We start from the raw sequence: 17,892 nt of genomic DNA on the forward strand, positions 1-17,892 counted from the left end.
TGCGCCTTTAAACCGCGTCTAAAAAGGAATTAAATCTTTCATAATTAATCCTAATTGATACCTGCGTTCTCATTAACTCCAAATCCAAAAATCTTCTAAACAAACACTCCTGGTAGCCAGTAAGATTGGAAAGTTTGTGCTGGTTTTATTTCGAAGTTAGCCATGTTGCCCTTGGTGACCAGACCAAACATTCCCCTTAACCATTTCAGCACCACAGAAACTCCTCTTTAACCGTGTTTAATAACATGAAAGCAAGAACTCTACAAATTGGACTTCAAATAAAACAGGCCTACAGCTGAATGACACATTCCCCTTATAATAAAAATAAAATAAAACTGAATAAACAAAAAAGTAGCCTTCGATTTGCTACTGTAGCCTGTTTCGACAGCTTTTCTCACTGCAAGAAATGAAATCATAAACTGAATTAACTCTTACAATACAGAATAAATTAGAATTTTTCAAGTTAGCCCTTCCTGGAGCATAGTCATGTCCAAATTAAAATTTTTTTTGACACTCTCAAAAAAGTACTAATCTGTACCTTTCCTTATCACTAGGCTGGTACCATCAAACGTACCTATTTTGTACCTTTAGTGTAGGTTTTAAATGCGAATGTGAATATAGTGTACCTTTAATAAAGATTTAAGGTACATAATTGGACCTTGAGAACCTCTCGTGCACCTTTAATTAACTTATAGAGCAACACACACACTTACAGGTACAAAATATGTACTCTTAAGGGTATCACACAAATGACCAGGAAGGGTAGTTCACTAGTGCAAATGTATACCTAAATCATGAATAGTATATAGTCTTTAAATTTGTATACCAATAGAACATCAAAATATAAAATTATAATCTCCTTAGTGCACAAACTTCAGCCTCTATATGAATGTAAGTGACAGTAAAGGCTAATGAGCATCAAACTGGCAGAACATAACATTATGTACAGTATACAACAACTGGTAATTATTCTGATTAAGATTAGCATTCAGGTTCATATCAGCATCACTAGGCTACTATCAATTCTTGTTTTTTTTCTTTTTCCCAGAGTACTCCCGTCTCTTGAATTTATTTTTTTCACGCTTCTGTCCATCGCCTCCTTCACTACGTCGAGTGAACATTGGCATAGGAGGTTCAATCTCACCAGGTCGACCTCCTCTATCCGGCACGCTACCCATCAGCATCTTTACAATGGATAAAACAAACAAATACAAAAAAACAGATAGTCAGTTAAGGTTTACTGTACCACTGAGCGTGAATCAATAAATGAACTGTGTGAATATTTGGGTTCTGTAAGTACAGCACCTTGTGAATGGCTGTTGACGGTCCTGCAGTTACGGGCAGAATGCGAGACTGATCCTCTCTAGCTGCTAGTAAGAGCGCAATGGACACGGACGACTCGAGTGGCGCTGTTAAAGGTGGTACAGTGGACATCAGAGCACTGCGCTCCTAGGGAGGAAGTTCCCAGAAATTTCTATAAAGCTGCTTTGTGACAATGTGTTTTGTTAAACATGCTGGACTAATGACTCTGAACACTAAGACACTGGCATTGATGGATTTTTTTTTTTTTTTTTTAGCAAAAGTTCCAAATAGAACCCCTTCAAAAAGATTCAAAAAATAAAAGATGAGCCAAACCATTTTTATTCCTTAAAACCTTTGTTCTGTGATTCTTAAATCATATTTCTATTAAATAGAATAGTCATTTTTTCACCACAGCCATTCTTCTATATAATGCTAACGTCTATGGCGAGTTGTTTTAGTTGTCTATGGAACTATTGTGTGGGGATAATGGAATATCATATGACATAGTAATGCACAAAATTAAAATCCTTAAAAAGGTTCTTCAGTTGTCCTTCTTAAGGTTTGTATGTAGAACAATAATGTGGAACCCTTTTATTGGAAGCTAAGAATGCTTCATTACTTATTTATCCAATGGACCTGTAAAGAACTGTTAAAGATCCCTTGAAGAACCCTCTTTTTCCTAATTGTGTAATGCAGTGGTCACCAACTCTGTTCCTGTAGAGTTACCTTCCGGAAGACTCCAACCATAATCGTGCCCACCTGACCATTTAATCATTGCCTTAAGAAGTTCTTGATCGACTATCACTGGTGTGTTAGATGTTAGATTTTCTTCTGAATACCTATAGAACCTGTCAAAATCTAACTTTTAAAACTGCCTTGGTAGTTGGTAAACTTGAAGGGTTCTTGAAGAGTCCATTGGATAATTAAAGCTGCTAAAAAAGAGAAACACTCCGCTGTAGGGTTCTACATACAACCTTTTAGGGGTTCCTCCATAGGAATAACTAAAGAACTCTTAGTATAGTTAGGGTATAGTACAGTGGTTACCAACCATTTTCCTTAAGATCTACCTTCCTACAGGCTTATCGCCAACCAAAATATAACATGTCTGTCTTAGTTAATCAATAACTTCTTAAGGCAATGATTAGATAGTCAGGTGGGCACAATTATGGTTAGAGCTCTCCGGGAACACGGTTGGTGACTACTGTTATATTATATCAGTTCTGTGGTGTACTGATGTGATTATGTATACACATTGTTATAATGTTATAGTCTTTGAAAAAAGAATGGTTGCTTAAGGATTCTTTGGATAGTTAAGGCTTATTTGCTTCTTAAAAGCCTACTTGGAATCCTCAGATACAGGACAGGAGTCACCAAGCATATTATGATTACCATTATACACACTGAAATTTCCTTAAGTTCCTCAGACAGTTAAGAGTACTTCCCTTGGAACCTTGTCTGATATGTAGAACCCTACAATGCAGGCTTGGAAGGTTTTACTCAGAACCCTCATGTACAATCTTGATACCTAAAGGATTCCTTGTCTGGTTTGTCCTTGTGGGGAAGCCCTTAAAGAAATTTCATGAAGAACTCTAAAACTGAGGGTTTCTCTTTAACCATAGTCCTGTTATAAAGCTAGAAACCATTAACCATCCAAAGAACACTTGAGGAACACTTTTTATTGTAGATGATGTGAACTTTTATTTGGTATAAAGTCAAATTCACTATTACTATGAAAAAAACTACATTATGCAAAATACAGTGAGAATTTAAAAGAAGCAGGTGGTTATTTGTTAGTCTACCTTTCCTCGCTCTCCCCAAGCAAATGACTGGAGGGTAACATGTAAGCGGTTGATCATCATCTGTCGACGGCACTCATAGTCCTTGAAGAGGGCTTGGCTAATCTGATTCAGCACGCTCTGAAAACAATCAAGTTGTAAAAACATAAAAGCAGAAGAGTTGCGTAGCAGTTGGGTCATGTTGCCCAAACAATACGTACCCATTGTGTAGAATTCAGATTAGTCTTTAACAACGGCTCTTGCATTTCACCCTCTGGGAGCAACGCTAGTCGTGACTCCAGCTGAATAAATGGAGATTTATTAATTGCAATGTTCATCATTCAGTTTATTTAAAGTTTGTTGAAAGCTCATGTGTGTCCACTTCTTACCTGTGAATAGACATCACTGAGCTGCGAGGCTGGATCAATATCCAGGGCCTGAAACAACTCTGATAATTCCTCCACTACCTCTTTGTCATCTAATGGAGTCTCATTCTCAGTATCTGGGTTAGATTGTCTCTGCTCTTTGCCCGACTCACTCAGAGGCTCAGTATCTTCCGGATTGCACTCTTTGTACTTCCGCATATGTGCTGCTTGTAACTCTGCAATCAGGAACTCTGCAAACATTATTCAACACAAAATGAAGACAAAATTCAGTCATCTACTTGACATTTTTAGGTTCGAAGACAAAGGAGAACCTTACGAGATAAACTATTACTTTGTATAAACAGCACTATGGTTTACCTGTAATTCTTTTGAGATGAACGGGGGTCAGAGTCTCTGTGCCGAGCGTGTCATAAGGGCACACCAGTACTTTCAGGATCTCTTTCAGTTCCCCGACCAGAATGTTGCCACTCGCTCCTGTTAAAAAATTGCAAGGACATGTTCGTTTAAAAACCACAAGCATGTTCATGCAATGCTAACCTAGTTACAAGAAGACTGGATGCGAGACGAGAAAACACCCTTGTATGGGATGCCAGTCCATCTCAGGGCACCATGCACCCACTCATTCACTCCCATCATACATTATGGCAAAAAGTGTGCAGACAACTGAGCATGACGTTCATATGTACTTGTTGAACATCCCATTTCAGATTTAGTCAACCCTTTGCTGTTATAATAACCTCCACTCTTCTGGGAAGGCTTTCCACTAGATTTGAGAGTGTGGCTGTGGGGATTTGTGTTCATTCAGTCACAAGAGCGTTAGTGAGATCAGGCACTAATGCTGGTGAGAAGGCCTAGCGTTCCAGTTCATCCCAAAGATGTTCGGCAGGGTTGAGGTCAGGGTCAGTGAGTTTTCCACTCCAACCTTGGCAAATCATGCCTTCATGGACCTCACTTTGTGCACAGGGGCATTGTGATGCTGGAACTGGTTTGGGCCTCTTAGTTCCAGTGAAGGAAAATTGTATGCCTACAGCATACATAGACATCCTATACAACTGTCCGCTTCCAACTTTGCAGCAACAGTTTGGGGGAAGACGAAGGGGTCCACAAACAAGTGTCCATATAGTGTATTGCTCCAGGGTCCCGTGTACGACCGTCAGCTCGGGTTACTGTGTGTGGAGTTTCGCATGTTGTCTCTGTATCCGTGTGCGTTTTCTCTGGGTTCTCCGGTTTCCTCCCACCTCCTAACATGCTAGTAATCCATGTATAAATTCTTAATATTTAAAATGTCAAAATCTATGTAAATACAGCTGCATCTCAAAAAATTTGAATATCTTGGAAAAGCTCATTTATTTTTGCTCCTTTTTTTTTTTATTTTTAATCTTGATGATTATGGCTTACAGCTCATGGAAAACAAAAATCCAGTATCTCACAATATTAGAATAAAGAATTTATAATACAGAAATGTCGACCTTCTGAAAAGTATGTTCATTTATGCACTCAATACTCAGTCATGGCTCCTTCAGCATGAATTACATGCGATGCGGCGTGGCATGGAGGCAATCAGCCTGTGGCACTGCTGAGGTGTTCTGGAAGCCCAGGTTGCTCTGATAGCGGCTTTCATCTCGTCTGTATTGTTGGGTCTGGTGTCTCTCATAGATCATCTATGGGGTTCAGGTCAGGCAAGTTGGCTGGCCAATCAAGCACAGTAATACCACGCTCAGCAAACCAGTCACAAGTAGTTTTGGCACTGTGGGCAGGTGCCGAGTCCTGCTGGAAAAGGAAATCAGCATCTCTATAAATCTTGTCAGCAGATGGAAGCACGAAGTGCTCTAAAATCTCCTTATAGACGCTGCACCGACTCACGACTTGAGAAAACACACTGGACCAACACCAGCAGATGACATGGCAACCCAAATCATCACTGACTGTGGGAACTTCACACTGGACTTCAAGCAACTTGGATTCTGTGTCTCTCCACTCTTCCTCCAGACTCTGGGACCTTGATTTCCAAATGAAATGCAGCATTTACTTTCATCTTCCCCGTGATTGTGGTTGTGCGTCCTGAACCAGACTGAGAGATTAAAGGCTCAGGAAACCTTTGCAGGTGTTTTGAGTTAATTAGCTGATTAGATCTCTCGACATTTCTGTATTATAAATTCTTTATTCTAATAATCTGAGATACCGGCTTTTTGATTTCCATGAGCTTGACATAGTTCACCTTATGTGTAATGAATCTAGAATATATTAAAAGTTCCACATTTTGAATTAAATTACGCGGGGAAATAATGAACTTTTCCCACGATATTCTAATTTTTGAGACGCATCTGTACGTTTCGCATTATATCAACACAAAATATGTAAATTTGCCTATGGGGGAATCTGTACCATTTGGAAATAAGCTTTCAGTTCATCTATAAACTAAAAATGTAGTTAACCTTATACCTCCAAGTTCGGGACAGCATTTCCTCAGCTCCAGCACCAGCCAGGAAAGCAGTGGACACGGCAGTTCATCACATTCACACCGTGTCCTACAGAGATCACTGTCATATCTGTAAAACATTAACACAGGTTCAGGCAAACGTGACATTAACAGCAGTTGTTCAAGCTCAAACATAGCAAGATGTAGAGATTTAGCGATTTACCCAAGTGCTTTAAGAGCCGCTACTGTCTCAATCTCTCGCTCCATTCCAAAAACAAACTGCGAACTGAAACTGAATTATATTTCCATGCACTGAGAATGTCCAGAGTTGTCTGATCTACTTCCTCATCCGGACTCTCCAGTCAAATTGTATGCGCTCGAGTTGCCTGCCAAGCCAAGGGAAAACCAATCAACACGCTTGGGATTCGGGTTGGCGCGTTAACGTGACTTTTATTCTATGATCAAGGGATTATTTATAGGTTTGTTTTGTTCTTTCTTTTTTTTTTTTTTTTTTTTTACTGTTGCACAGATCATGCAAACAGAAATGACCTGCACTGCAAAATGTACCCCGCAAAAATCCACTCAGTACATCCATCTATCTATCTATCTATCTATCTATCTATCTATCTATTATTATGATTATTATTATTATTAGTAGTAGTAGTAGCTAGTATTATCATTATATTGTATACGCCTATATCTTTCAAACTGCATGTTTTTTTGTTTTTTTGTTTTTTTTTAGCAGGAAGTTACTTTTGAAATGTGAAAGTAAAATTCTGCCGTCAACAACAGAAGACAGGCTGTCCAGCCGCTTAAAAAATTAAAAAATAAAAACAGCCAATCACAACAGGCATCTATAAGATCGACAGTAAAACTAACCAATCAGATGCTGGATTCAGACCTACGCGCGCTTGCTCGGTACAGTCCCGGAAGCAGCGCAGTTCTGTAGGCTTCGGTCACCCTCCATCTTGTGGATACCGCAGCTACTGAAAAAAAAAACCCACACATAAAAGGTATGTTCAGAGCTTTTGACCAACACAAAACGTCGTCTGTTGCTTGTTTTATATGAGCCGTGTTAATTATTTAACTTGTGCATGATATTAACTTGAGTGGTTTGCACTTCGAAAGCTTTGCTTAACCTTAGCTTTGGCTAGCATGCTAGTTTAGCTAACGCAGTGGAGCCTAAATTAAACCGGCTGTTTTAATATTTTTAACGAGTGTTGAACACACAGGTGATGCATGCAGAGAGGAATAACGCTCATGGGTATGTTTGCCGAGCAGAATTCTTGTTAGCTAGCTAATTGGAAGAAGGGAAGTGGAAAAAATATATTTAGCAACTACCCTGCATTTGTTTAGCTAACTAGCCGACTGTGCGCCAGTAACGGCTGTACTTTTCTGCGTTATACCCGCTACCCAGTGCGCTCTCGCTCTATAAACATGGCGGCGTTTACGGCTAGTAATGAATGGCTGAAAGTTCCCGCTTGTTTTGTTTTGTTTAAATGTGTTTTATTGCTTACAGGGTGACAGGTTTCCGTTTGGCGGGACTGGTGAGTGAGTAAACGAAAACATGAGCACGCTGAACGTGAAAAAGCTCAAAGTAAACGAGCTGAAAGAGGAGTTGCAGCGTCGTGGCCTGGACACTCGGGGTCTGAAGGCGGATTTAGCGGACAGGCTGCAGGCGGCGCTGGACGCCGAGGCTGCCGGAGCAGCAGCAGAAGAAGGAGGAGAAGGAGAGCAGGAAGCCCGAGAGGAGGAGGAGGAGGAGGCGGCGGCAGGGGAGTGCGGAGGTAAACAATTTGTTGTTGGTTACTGTGTGGAATTGAGCTAAATAAAAAATAAGTATAGTGTATATACTGTATGACCAAGGTATGTTGACCGCCTGATGATAGGCGGCCAGGGGTCCACATACTTTGGTCAATATCCACTTTGTGCCTAAATGAATCTATATAACATACAGTAAGCACCATTGTAATTGGGATGGAAACACTACTTCCATTTGTTAGTAAGAATTACAGTCCAGTCTGGAAATTGTGGAGGAAGGGCTTGAACACTATAATTATTTTAAGCTCATTCATAAACACCAGGGTGCCTTCGAGCTGTCTTCACGTTCTTCAAGTCAGACTAACATGTGATCAGGGTAAAGCAAACCGCAGACAAGCTTGTTTTTTCGTGGGCTTTTCTTGTACAGCTAGATTATACTCGCTCTGTCCTGTCCCACCCTCGTGGTTCACTGCTCCTTGGGAACACTCAGAGAGCACGAGCACACAATACATTTTACAAGAACGCTGTACGTTTTCTTTCTCCAGAATTCGATGACGAAGTGTCGGGCAACGGCGGAAGTGACGGCTGTCAGAACCAGGAACAGGAGGCAAACAGCGAGGAAGACAGTACCGAGAACGGTGATGCTGGTTTCGGGTCTGCCGACTTCGCGTCGGACGACTCGGACCCACCGAAGCAAGACTTCGGGAAGCAGATCCAACTAGGAAACGACGAGGATCAGGAAGCCGGTTGGAGCGATGGTGAGCCAGCGAAGAGCCAGGGCTCTCAGGATCCTGAGCTGAAGCAGGAGGATGAGGATCCGGTCGCGCCACAGGAGCAGTTTGAGGAAGCGCAGGAGCAGTTTGAGGAAGCGCAGGAGCAGCCAGAAACAGAACAGTCTCAGCAGCAGGCGATCAGTGTAAAAGGTGAGTCTTGTATTAATCCAAAATATTTCGCGCACAATCGATCCAGAGCTGGTTTGTAAATCTTTGGGCAAAAACGCATTCCTGAACAGTCCTTGTTGGAGATTTATTTGTGCATGAAGTACTAAGCAAGAACATGTTTTGCGATAACGGGCACCGTTTTGTTTTTCTGTTCAATAAAGTGGAGTCAAAGAAGGAGGACGACGCACCGCAGCAGGAAGAGGCAGCAAATGAACTGACGACCGTGGAAGGTGACCAAGCAGTTCAGGTTAAAACGGAAGACGACCAGCAGACGTCACAGAGCCGCAAACGACCGTACGACGACGGCCGTGGATACGGATACTACGAACATCGGGAAGACAGGAGGTACGTCTTGTGCCTGTATTAATCCTTTACTGCTCCTCCTTGTTCTTTATCCTGTCTGGACACACGCTTCTCTGTTTGTTTCGCAGGGGGCGGTCGCCTCAGCCTCCAGCCGAGGAAGAGGAGGAAGACTTTGATGAAAACCTTGTCGCTATCGACACCTGTGAGTACAAAGTGAAAGGCACAGTTACGTGGTCTGTGTAATAATATCCATTCCTTCGATTGTTGTTGGCGTATTAACTCACAGTCTGCATTTTTCTTTTCTTTTCTTCTTAATACAGATAACTGCGACCTGCATTTCAAGGTGGCTCGAGACCGGTACAGTGGCTACCCACTTACCATTGAAGGGTTTGCATACTTGTGGGCAGGTGCCCGAGCTACATACGGTGTTTCCAAAGGACGTATATGCTTTGAAATGAAGGTAATAATAGGGAAATAGGAGGAACATATTCTCAGTCATTTATGTATACCCCCCCCCCCCCCCCCCCCCCCCCCCCCCCGTACGCCCTAAACAATAAAGACATTCTCCCTATTTAGATCAATGAGGAGATCGCTGTAAAGCACCTCCCCACCAGTGAGCCTGATCCCCATGTGGTGAGAATCGGGTGGTCTTTGGACTCCTGTAGCACCCAGCTTGGTGAGTAGATAAGGAACCGACGTCTTATTTATTTATTTGTTTGTTTATTTATTTATTTAACTTATATCGGAAATATTTATCTGGCAGCTTGGGCTCGAGAACCTGGTCTAGAAGAAAACCGATAGCAGAAGTTATCCATAGATTAAAGGAACATGCCAGCGGTTTTTTTTTTCCTAATCTCTGTCCGTCAAAAAATTGGTCATCTATTTTTCATCTTCTAGGAGAGGAACCCTTCTCCTATGGCTATGGTGGAACTGGCAAGAAATCCTCTAACTGTAAATTTGAGGACTATGGAGAGAGGTTTGGTGAAAATGATGTCATTGGCTGCTACCTTGTGAGTTTTTATTTCTTTTTTTTTTCTTCTTCTTGTTCTTCTGGTAGTAAGGAAATGCTTCTCACAGAAATACTATCATGAGTAACAGTGAAGCAAGTCAGGAATATACAGCGCACTTCAAGGTCATTCCCTCACAGTGGCATCTCGTTCCTTCATTCAGGACTTTGAGAGCGGCGAGCAAGTGGAGATGGCATTCTCCAAAAACGGCAAGTGGCTCGGGCCGTGCTACCACATCCCTCGCGAGCAGCTGGCCGAGCGTCCTCTCTTCCCGCACATCCTGGTGAAGAACTGCGCTGTCGAGTTCAACTTCGGACAGAAGGAAGAGCCGTATTTCCCCCTGCCGGAGGGCTACACGTTTATTCAGGAATTGGCACTGCATGACCGAAGCAGAGGAACAGTTGGGCCATCTACCAAAGCAGAGTGCGAGGTATCAGAGTTTTGGTTCTATCAAGAAAGACTCGATGTAATAAGAGTATTGTTTTCAATAAATATGTGCTTAGCAGAAAATTGAACTCTAGTTTGAACACGCTCGAGTTCAACTGTATCTTGTAGAAGAGTACCGATGGTTTCTTCCTCATGTCTTCACTCGGTTGGGGAGTAGGGATCTAAATCTACATCTATATCCAGATTCCTGTAAATACTCTATACTGTAATGCATTACTCACTCCTCAGATCCTAATGATGGTAGGACTACCTGGCAGTGGAAAGACCACGTGGGCCATTAAGCACTCCAAGGAGAATCCTGAGAAGAAGTTTAATATACTGGGTACCAATGCCATAATGGAAAAGATGAAGGTAAGGATATATCCCACGTCTCCTGTCAATCAGGCCCCTTTATACAGTACGTTCCCTCAAGACTCTTTGGTTTGTTTGTCTTTCCAGGTGATGGGACTCCGTCGCCAGAGGAACTACGCTGGACGCTGGGACCTTCTCATCTCGCAGGCCACGCAGTGCCTCAACCGCCTCATCCAGATCGCCGCTCGCAAGAAACGGAACTACATCCTGGACCAGGTACTGTCATTTCCCCGCATTCCGCCTCCTGCAACATTCCTGCAACATTCCCTGCAACGTTCATTAATGTTCCTCTGCTCTCTCTATAGCACAAAAGCACCCGTGCAGACCGATTTATTGTCACGCTTCATTCCGTTGTTGCCATATACTCATTTGTTTTTCCTTATTTTTGGTGTTGCTTAAAATGAAAGAAGAGCAGGAACGATTTGTAGTAGATTATTATAATTATCACACTGACTATGTTTTTGGTTTCTACTTATTTTTTTATACTGTATGTGTTGTTATAAAGAGATGCCACACTGTACAGATAGTCCATGTCATTAGTAAGATGTTGAAAAACAAGTAATCACAGCCTGGTGAGTAAGAAAACACCTTCTGTTGCTATGGTAATCGTAAAAAAAACCCAAAAAACAACATCTTTTCGATGTTTGACTAGATTTACTTGGAAGTGTTGAATGTTGTTTTTAAAATGAACCTCAAGGTAAGTGGAACTAACCGCGTTGAAGTTTCTAGGTCAGGTTTCTGACAAGTCATGTTAAGGTAGGTAAGGGTCACGTGGATGTGCCTAGGGTCCTTAAGGAAATTGTAAGTATTGGAAGGTAGGTGATAAGTGTGTGTCTGTGCTGGGCATAGCAGGACGTTTGAAACTTGGGTAAGTATAGGTAAGTAAGGGGGACCCAGGAAAGAGTAGACCCCCCGCATGCTGCCAGTATTTAAACAAACAAAAAAATTCTTGAATAATATCCCGTTTGCACTGATGTTCAATTGGGTGACTTGTAGTTAGTTCAGTTAGCATTCCTAGCACATTTCAGGTTACTTGGATTACGTTAGGATGTTAAGAGACTGATTGAAATCAGTCAAGCTGGCATGGCTTGGTAAGATGTGGCAGGATCAGCCAATAATTTGACGTGTAGACGACAACTCGGATTTTCTGTAAAGAAAGAAATCGCAAGAAACGATTCAGTTTATTGGTGCTGTTTGGCGACTTACATTTGCATAGTAAGATGATAAATATAACACTAGGATCTATAGAGAAGAAATTTGGGTCCCCTTTTTTTACTTAAAAAATGTTTAGGTGAAACTTGGCTTCACTCCAGTCGGCAAGGTAAGTGAAATTCGGGGTTGTGAGAGGCAACCGCTAGTCATTCCTGGACAGTAACTATAGCCATGAAAAGAAAAAAAAACTCTCACTTTCATTGTTGCAGGAATCCCAAACCCCTCCTTCGGAACGCAAAGCCGTAACAAAAGCAAACAACTGAACAATAATGAATGAACAAGCTTCTACTTCTTTCTTGTCACCATTGCTAGACAAATGTATATGGATCAGCCCAGAGACGAAAAATGCGTCCTTTTGAAGGGTTTCGACGCAAGGCTATTGTAATTTGTCCCACGGATGAGGATTTAAAAGAGCGAACATTAAAGCGAACTGATGAGGAAGGGAAGGATGTACCCGATCATGCTGTGTTAGAAATGAAAGGTAGGAATGTCATGGATACCCCAACAAAAAAAAAAAAACAAATAAAAAAACAAAACAATGCTTCAAACTACACACCCAGATCTGCTTTTTTGCTGTATTTTTTTGTTTTTTATTTTTTCTTTTCTATTTTTAATTCTAGTTTTTCTTCAAAATTGGACGACCCCCTTGCCGCCTCCTTCTGTTTTTGCCAGATAAAAGAGCTACTTCTTCTATTCCTGTTCTTTTTATTTTCGTCCTGTTCTCTGGCCTTTTAACCCCATTTCCTGCATTTCATCTCAGTACAACTCCATATCAATATGCAGAATATGAAGTTATCCAGGGTATCAGCGGGCTATTAAAAACAAAAAAGGTATAAAAAAAGCTGCGTAGACTTTTATATCCGTTCCTGTTTTATAAGGTGAAGTTGACATCCTTTGCTTCTTTTTTTAGAACCTAAATGACTCGTATTCAAAAACAGTGGTCTAATTTGACTTTCATAAGCATATTCAAAGTGATTTACATATGTTTAACTACTAATTTTGCGTGTATATATGTGGTGGTCTAGGAAAACCTGTCAGATGTGGCTGTGGCTAAATTCTGGAAAATATCCTAAAGAAGTTGACGTCTTGACTTTTTTTGAAACAATAAATATATTTTGGCAAAATACTGCGGAAATATTTTTTATTCGTACCTTAGCGATCTTCCGGCAATGATCATGTTGTTTAAGGAGCTGGCTTAACAAACATGGTGGTTAAAAAAAAAAAAGTCTAAGATCTTTCTAGCTAGCCTAGTTCCCATGAGAAACGGAAGTACCTTCGAAAGCTAACTAGTCAAACGCAAATAAAATAATACGCTAATCAGTATGAAAAATGGTTGTTTGATTAACATGTTACACGCTAAGCTTCGTACTAGCTCTAACCGCGCTAGCTATGCACACCAGTGAGCTCCAAGCTTTCGTTTTCTTCGTAGCATCGCTACACAAACTTATCGCGTAAGACAAAACCACGGTCATTCTTTTAGTTGTTCTAGTTCATTTTCGCCACACCATACGATTGGTCGAAGGACTCCTTCGAGACGTTTGTTTATTTGTCGGACATAATTTGCATAGAATTGAGAAACTCTGTTGAATGTCGCTTGTGGTGCTGTGGCTTCGTAACTTGTCGCTAAAGCCGCGTCTCCGTATCTCGCACATCCGTAGAAAATAAATAAATAAATATTCACCTGTCGTGTTGTTGCTTGTTGGTGTGAACATAATGTAAGCGAGGTTTCCTTTTTTAAGTGGCCACAGTTGAAAGGGAATCTTTCATGCAGTTTTCTCCCATTTCACTTTTGGAAGTAGCTACAATTTAACCGCTGACTATTGAGACGTGTGTGAAAGAAAGCCTGTAGTTTTCAGAGCTATATATATATATATATATATATATATATATATATATATATATATATATATATATATATATATATAGAGAGAGAGAGAGAGTAGAAAATGTTCATTTTTTTCAGCACGTGAAGGTTTTTCCCACACCACCACACAGTCTCTTTGACTTGTAGTGCTTTGTCACAACACAGCCATGTTTTATTTATTTATTTATTTATTTATTTATCGTGTATTTTCTTCCAAAATATCCAAGCTTTAAACCCACATTGAACACGTTAGTTATGATACTCAGACTTGCTGGACTTTTGAGACATCTTGGTTTTCATTGCATTTGTGTTTCCAATTGACAAATGTCCATGTGGCATTGGAGGGAAAAAGAAAGTCTAAATGAATAATGATGCCTGCAGATACCCTGTTTATTAATTGGCTTATATCAATTCCTAAGTAATTTCCAGAATGAATGAATAATTACACTTTTAGGGAGTTGTTTTTAATAGTTTTGTTAGTTGCAAGTATCCTTAAACTCTTTTTCTGGCAACTGTCTTTGTTTTCTTTCCCTTATAAATTTATATATTTTCATTGTTTACCCCTAATACAGGACAAGTTTTACTAAATAATACAGATTAATACATCTCCTATCCTTTCTATTACTTCCCCTCTTTCCCTGCCCCCTTACTTAATGTTTAGTTTTGGCCACTACTGAACAATGCTAATGCTGATGCTCTTTATTTTCTCAACGACACGGCCATTCTCTCCCTCACTGCGTTGCCCTCTGCCGCCCTCAGCCAACTTCGTGCTGCCTGATGCCGGCGAGTTCCTGGACGAGGTGATCTACATCGAGGTGCAGCGCGAGGAGGCCGACACGCTCATCAAGCAGTACAACGAGGAGGGCCGAAAGGCAGGCCCGCCACCCGACAAGCGCTTCGATAGTCGTCCCGGAGGCTTCCGCGGCCGTGGGTTCCAGCGCTACGAGCACCAGGGCGCTCCACAGGGAACACGAGGCTCATACCAGAACCGCGGCAGCGCTGGAGGAGCTGGCTACCGTGGCGGTAACAGATTTTTCTTTTCTTATCTTTCTGGTATAAATTTTGACTCTTAATGTTTAGGTTGGCATCAGTTCACAGTTTTAACAATCCAAAATGTCACCCATTGAGTAGTGCAAGTCTTATTGAATTCTGGCTTCCTGATGATAAAAAAAGAAGTTTATTAAAATACAATGGAGGGAAAGAAAATGAATAAGCAGACAAGCCCGGCCAACATTTACACATTTTATGTAAGCGCGCTGCATTTTAACATCAGAGTAGGCAGGTCACTCACAATAAAAAATAAAAAACTGCAGATGAGTCAACTGACATGAATCTGGAATGATTGACAGTTAAGTAGGTGTGTTTAACTCTGATGTTAACGGAACATCCTCTGGATGCCTTGTCCCCTTCCCCATAATTCACTTAAGTAATGTTTTGGCCTACATCGAAAGAAACGTAACGTTTTACAGTGTCCAAAAACAGCATGATTAGCAATGATTAGATGCTGATGATAACGTTCTGTTCTTTTTGGCCTTAGCAATGATTAGATGCTGATGATAACGTTCTGTTCTTTTTGGCCTTAGCAATGATTAGATGCTGATGATAACGTTCTGTTCTTTTTGGCCTTTAAGTCATTCGAGTAATATGTCTGGATGAAAGCCACAGAACATGAAGAAAAAACACAACCATGCAACTTTAGACAGTTTTTGAGCAGCCTGCCAAACTGATTTTCCTCTGTTCCTAATGTAGCTTACAACCGTGGAGGGTACACCCCGAACCGCTGGGGGAACAACTACAGAGATTCAGGAGGCCGGGGAAGCTACAACCGCACCCCGCAATCAGGAGGCAGCTACAACCACAACCGCCAGAGCTCCTACAATAAAGGAGGCAGCGGAGCCAGCAGTAGCTACACTCAGTCCCAGGTACCAGACACGGATCTTTCCTGGCTTGTGTCTTTGGTCGTTGCTGTTTAAAAAAAAAATAAAAAAAATTACTATTTGATATTTTAATCTGTTTCATTTCAATTGATACCTCAGCATTGTTGAATTGTCATCTGGTTGGTCACTGCACTTGTTCTAATATGTTATTGTTTATGCAGTAACAACTCATTCACAACACAGACTCCTTCCATTAATATAAATGGAAGGAGTCTCCAGTGTCAGTGCTTTTGTAATGGTAGAGCTAAAGCCACAGAAGGCAAGCCGGTATAACGGAGGAATTTTGTGAATTAAAATGCGGTTTCGGTTTTTATAATTCTGTTATAAATAGAATAATTCCAAATGCGGCTTGTCTATTTGTACAGCCTCAGAACTACAGTCAAGGTTACAACCAAGGCAGCTACAGCCAGGGATACAACTATGGAAACTACAGCCAGTACCCAAGTTACAGCCAGGGCTATAACCAGACGCCTGCAGCCACGGGCCAGACGTACAATCAGCAGCAGCAGCAGCAGCAACAGCAGCAGCAGAACTATAACCAGCAGTACCAGCAGGTCAGCTGTTACCACTAATACTAATAAACGTTTGATATGTTCAATCAGACATTGTCTGTATATACAAACCGTATACAGTGTTGTCATACTTTATCCGGGTTTGATGCAGTGTTTGATTCAATTGTTTGTTTTCCCTCCGTTCGTCATGATCGCAGTACGCTCAGCAGTGGCAGCAGTATTACCAGAACCAGAGCCAATGGAACCAGTACTACAACCAGTATGGAAATTATGGCAACTACCAGCAGGGCCAGGGCTCGCAGCAGCAGTAGCCGTATCCCCCTGTGGCTCTTCCATATCATTCCATCAGCTCTATTCTTCAGCCGTTTTTTTTTTTCTTTAAAAAAAAAAAAAAAAATTAGCCTCTTTCAACTTCATCCAGTTTCCCTTTTCTCTCAGACCACTCCCCTCGCCCGAAAAGTTTGCTTTTGCTCTCTAACTGCCTCAGTTTTAAAATTGACCGAATTTATTTTGAGCCCCATTACTATTGCGTTTTAATTTCGGAGGCGCTAGTCCGCTTTTGCTTTTGAGGTATTTCCTAACACGCATTGACACATCGATAAGTAGCAACATTTAAAGTAGTTTGTTTCAGATCCTGCACGCGCAGATTCATGCTCGGATGCTTCGTAGTGGGGACGCATATAGGTTTGAATAATTTTTGAGTTTTGTATGTCAAATTTGAATCGAAAAATAAAACGCATTTCGAGTAACCCTGTTTCGAAATGTTTAACTACATGTATGGGTTTCAGAATGCAATTGTATCTAATACAGGCGAAAATGGAAAGATCCTAAATTTTTCATAACTTATAATGAATCATAAAAAGTGATGGATACATGGATAATATTTTATACCATTCTTACACGTCTTACTAGTTTCATGTTTTTTCTCCTTGTATCTACAATTTAGTGAGCACTATGTGGTTGTAAGTTTTTATACCTTGTACCTTGTTTGTAAAACTATTGGCATGTTGTTGTTTTTTTTTTTTTTTTGTTTTTTGTTTTTTTGTCCGATCAAAGCTCATTTTTTTGTATTTGAGAATATAATATGAAACGAGAAAAAAAAACACCTTGCGTTTTGTGTTATTTTTTTGCTAAGGAGAATTCCTGCATCCACACCTTGCTCTAAGTGTTTAAACTGCAAGGCTTGTGAGCCATATACATATAGTGTATATGTACAATGTGGACAATGCATTTATTATAACTCTTAACAAAGGTGTCTGCCAGACATGAGCGTCTTGCTAACTTAGGAAATTTGTTCTTGTGTTCATAACAGCATGCAAATATGTGACTTCACACAATTTAATAACAGCCATATCCCACCCCAGGTATAACAATTGTATTGTAGAGACTTACCCTTAAATTTCTCTTCAAATAATATTAGTTTCCCTGGTAGTGAATAGCTATGTAAGGAATAAAACTCCACATGGTGTGCTTTTTATATGAAAATAATCAAATATCAGCCCTATTGGGAAAATCGGACAACCTGTTATTGGAATATACTCAAAGATGGGGTTGATTTTATTTCCAATAACAGTACCTCTCTGTGTACTGAGTTTCTCATGTACACCCCTATGTTTGTGTAGGTTTCCTATGGGTTCTCTGGTTTCCTCCACAAAACATGTTATTAGGTGGATTG

At 40.8% G+C, this 17,892-nt stretch overlaps 2 protein-coding genes and 1 long non-coding RNA gene across 3 annotated transcripts; 1 reads left to right on the forward strand and 2 right to left on the reverse strand.

Annotated features, from left to right (window-relative positions):
- Nucleotides 1–120: 120 nt before the first annotated feature.
- im:7138535 (uncharacterized protein LOC797998 homolog) lies at nucleotides 121–6,339 on the reverse strand. Its single transcript, XM_017459688.2, has 8 exons — nucleotides 6,106–6,339; nucleotides 5,906–6,012; nucleotides 3,821–3,937; nucleotides 3,467–3,693; nucleotides 3,299–3,379; nucleotides 3,102–3,218; nucleotides 1,306–1,449; nucleotides 121–1,184 (listed from the first exon to the last, which is right to left on the reverse strand). The coding sequence occupies exons 1-8, from the start codon at nucleotides 6,147–6,149 to the stop codon at nucleotides 1,020–1,022; spliced, it is 1,002 nt and encodes a 333-aa protein (XP_017315177.1). The 5' UTR covers nucleotides 6,150–6,339; the 3' UTR covers nucleotides 121–1,019.
- A 429-nt stretch (nucleotides 6,340–6,768) lies between these two features.
- Nucleotides 6,769–17,322, forward strand: hnrnpul1l (heterogeneous nuclear ribonucleoprotein U-like 1 like). Its single transcript, XM_017459687.3, has 16 exons — nucleotides 6,769–6,895; nucleotides 7,402–7,669; nucleotides 8,189–8,566; nucleotides 8,746–8,929; nucleotides 9,016–9,089; nucleotides 9,208–9,347; nucleotides 9,464–9,563; nucleotides 9,785–9,897; nucleotides 10,058–10,324; nucleotides 10,570–10,692; nucleotides 10,780–10,908; nucleotides 12,217–12,385; nucleotides 14,528–14,791; nucleotides 15,518–15,690; nucleotides 16,071–16,259; nucleotides 16,415–17,322. Exons 2-16 carry the CDS (start codon nucleotides 7,450–7,452, stop codon nucleotides 16,526–16,528), a joined length of 2,637 nt encoding a protein of 878 aa, XP_017315176.1. The 5' UTR covers nucleotides 6,769–6,895; nucleotides 7,402–7,449; the 3' UTR covers nucleotides 16,529–17,322.
- LOC124626458 (uncharacterized) lies at nucleotides 15,599–16,404 on the reverse strand. Its single transcript, XR_006981301.2, has 2 exons — nucleotides 16,329–16,404; nucleotides 15,599–15,733 (listed from the first exon to the last, which is right to left on the reverse strand). It is a non-coding gene; the product is annotated as an uncharacterized LOC124626458 (long non-coding RNA).
- Nucleotides 17,323–17,892: the final 570 nt, after the last annotated feature.

This window comes from Ictalurus punctatus, chromosome 28, assembly GCF_001660625.3.
Source record: "Ictalurus punctatus breed USDA103 chromosome 28, Coco_2.0, whole genome shotgun sequence".
Taxonomy (NCBI): domain Eukaryota; kingdom Metazoa; phylum Chordata; class Actinopteri; order Siluriformes; family Ictaluridae; genus Ictalurus; species Ictalurus punctatus.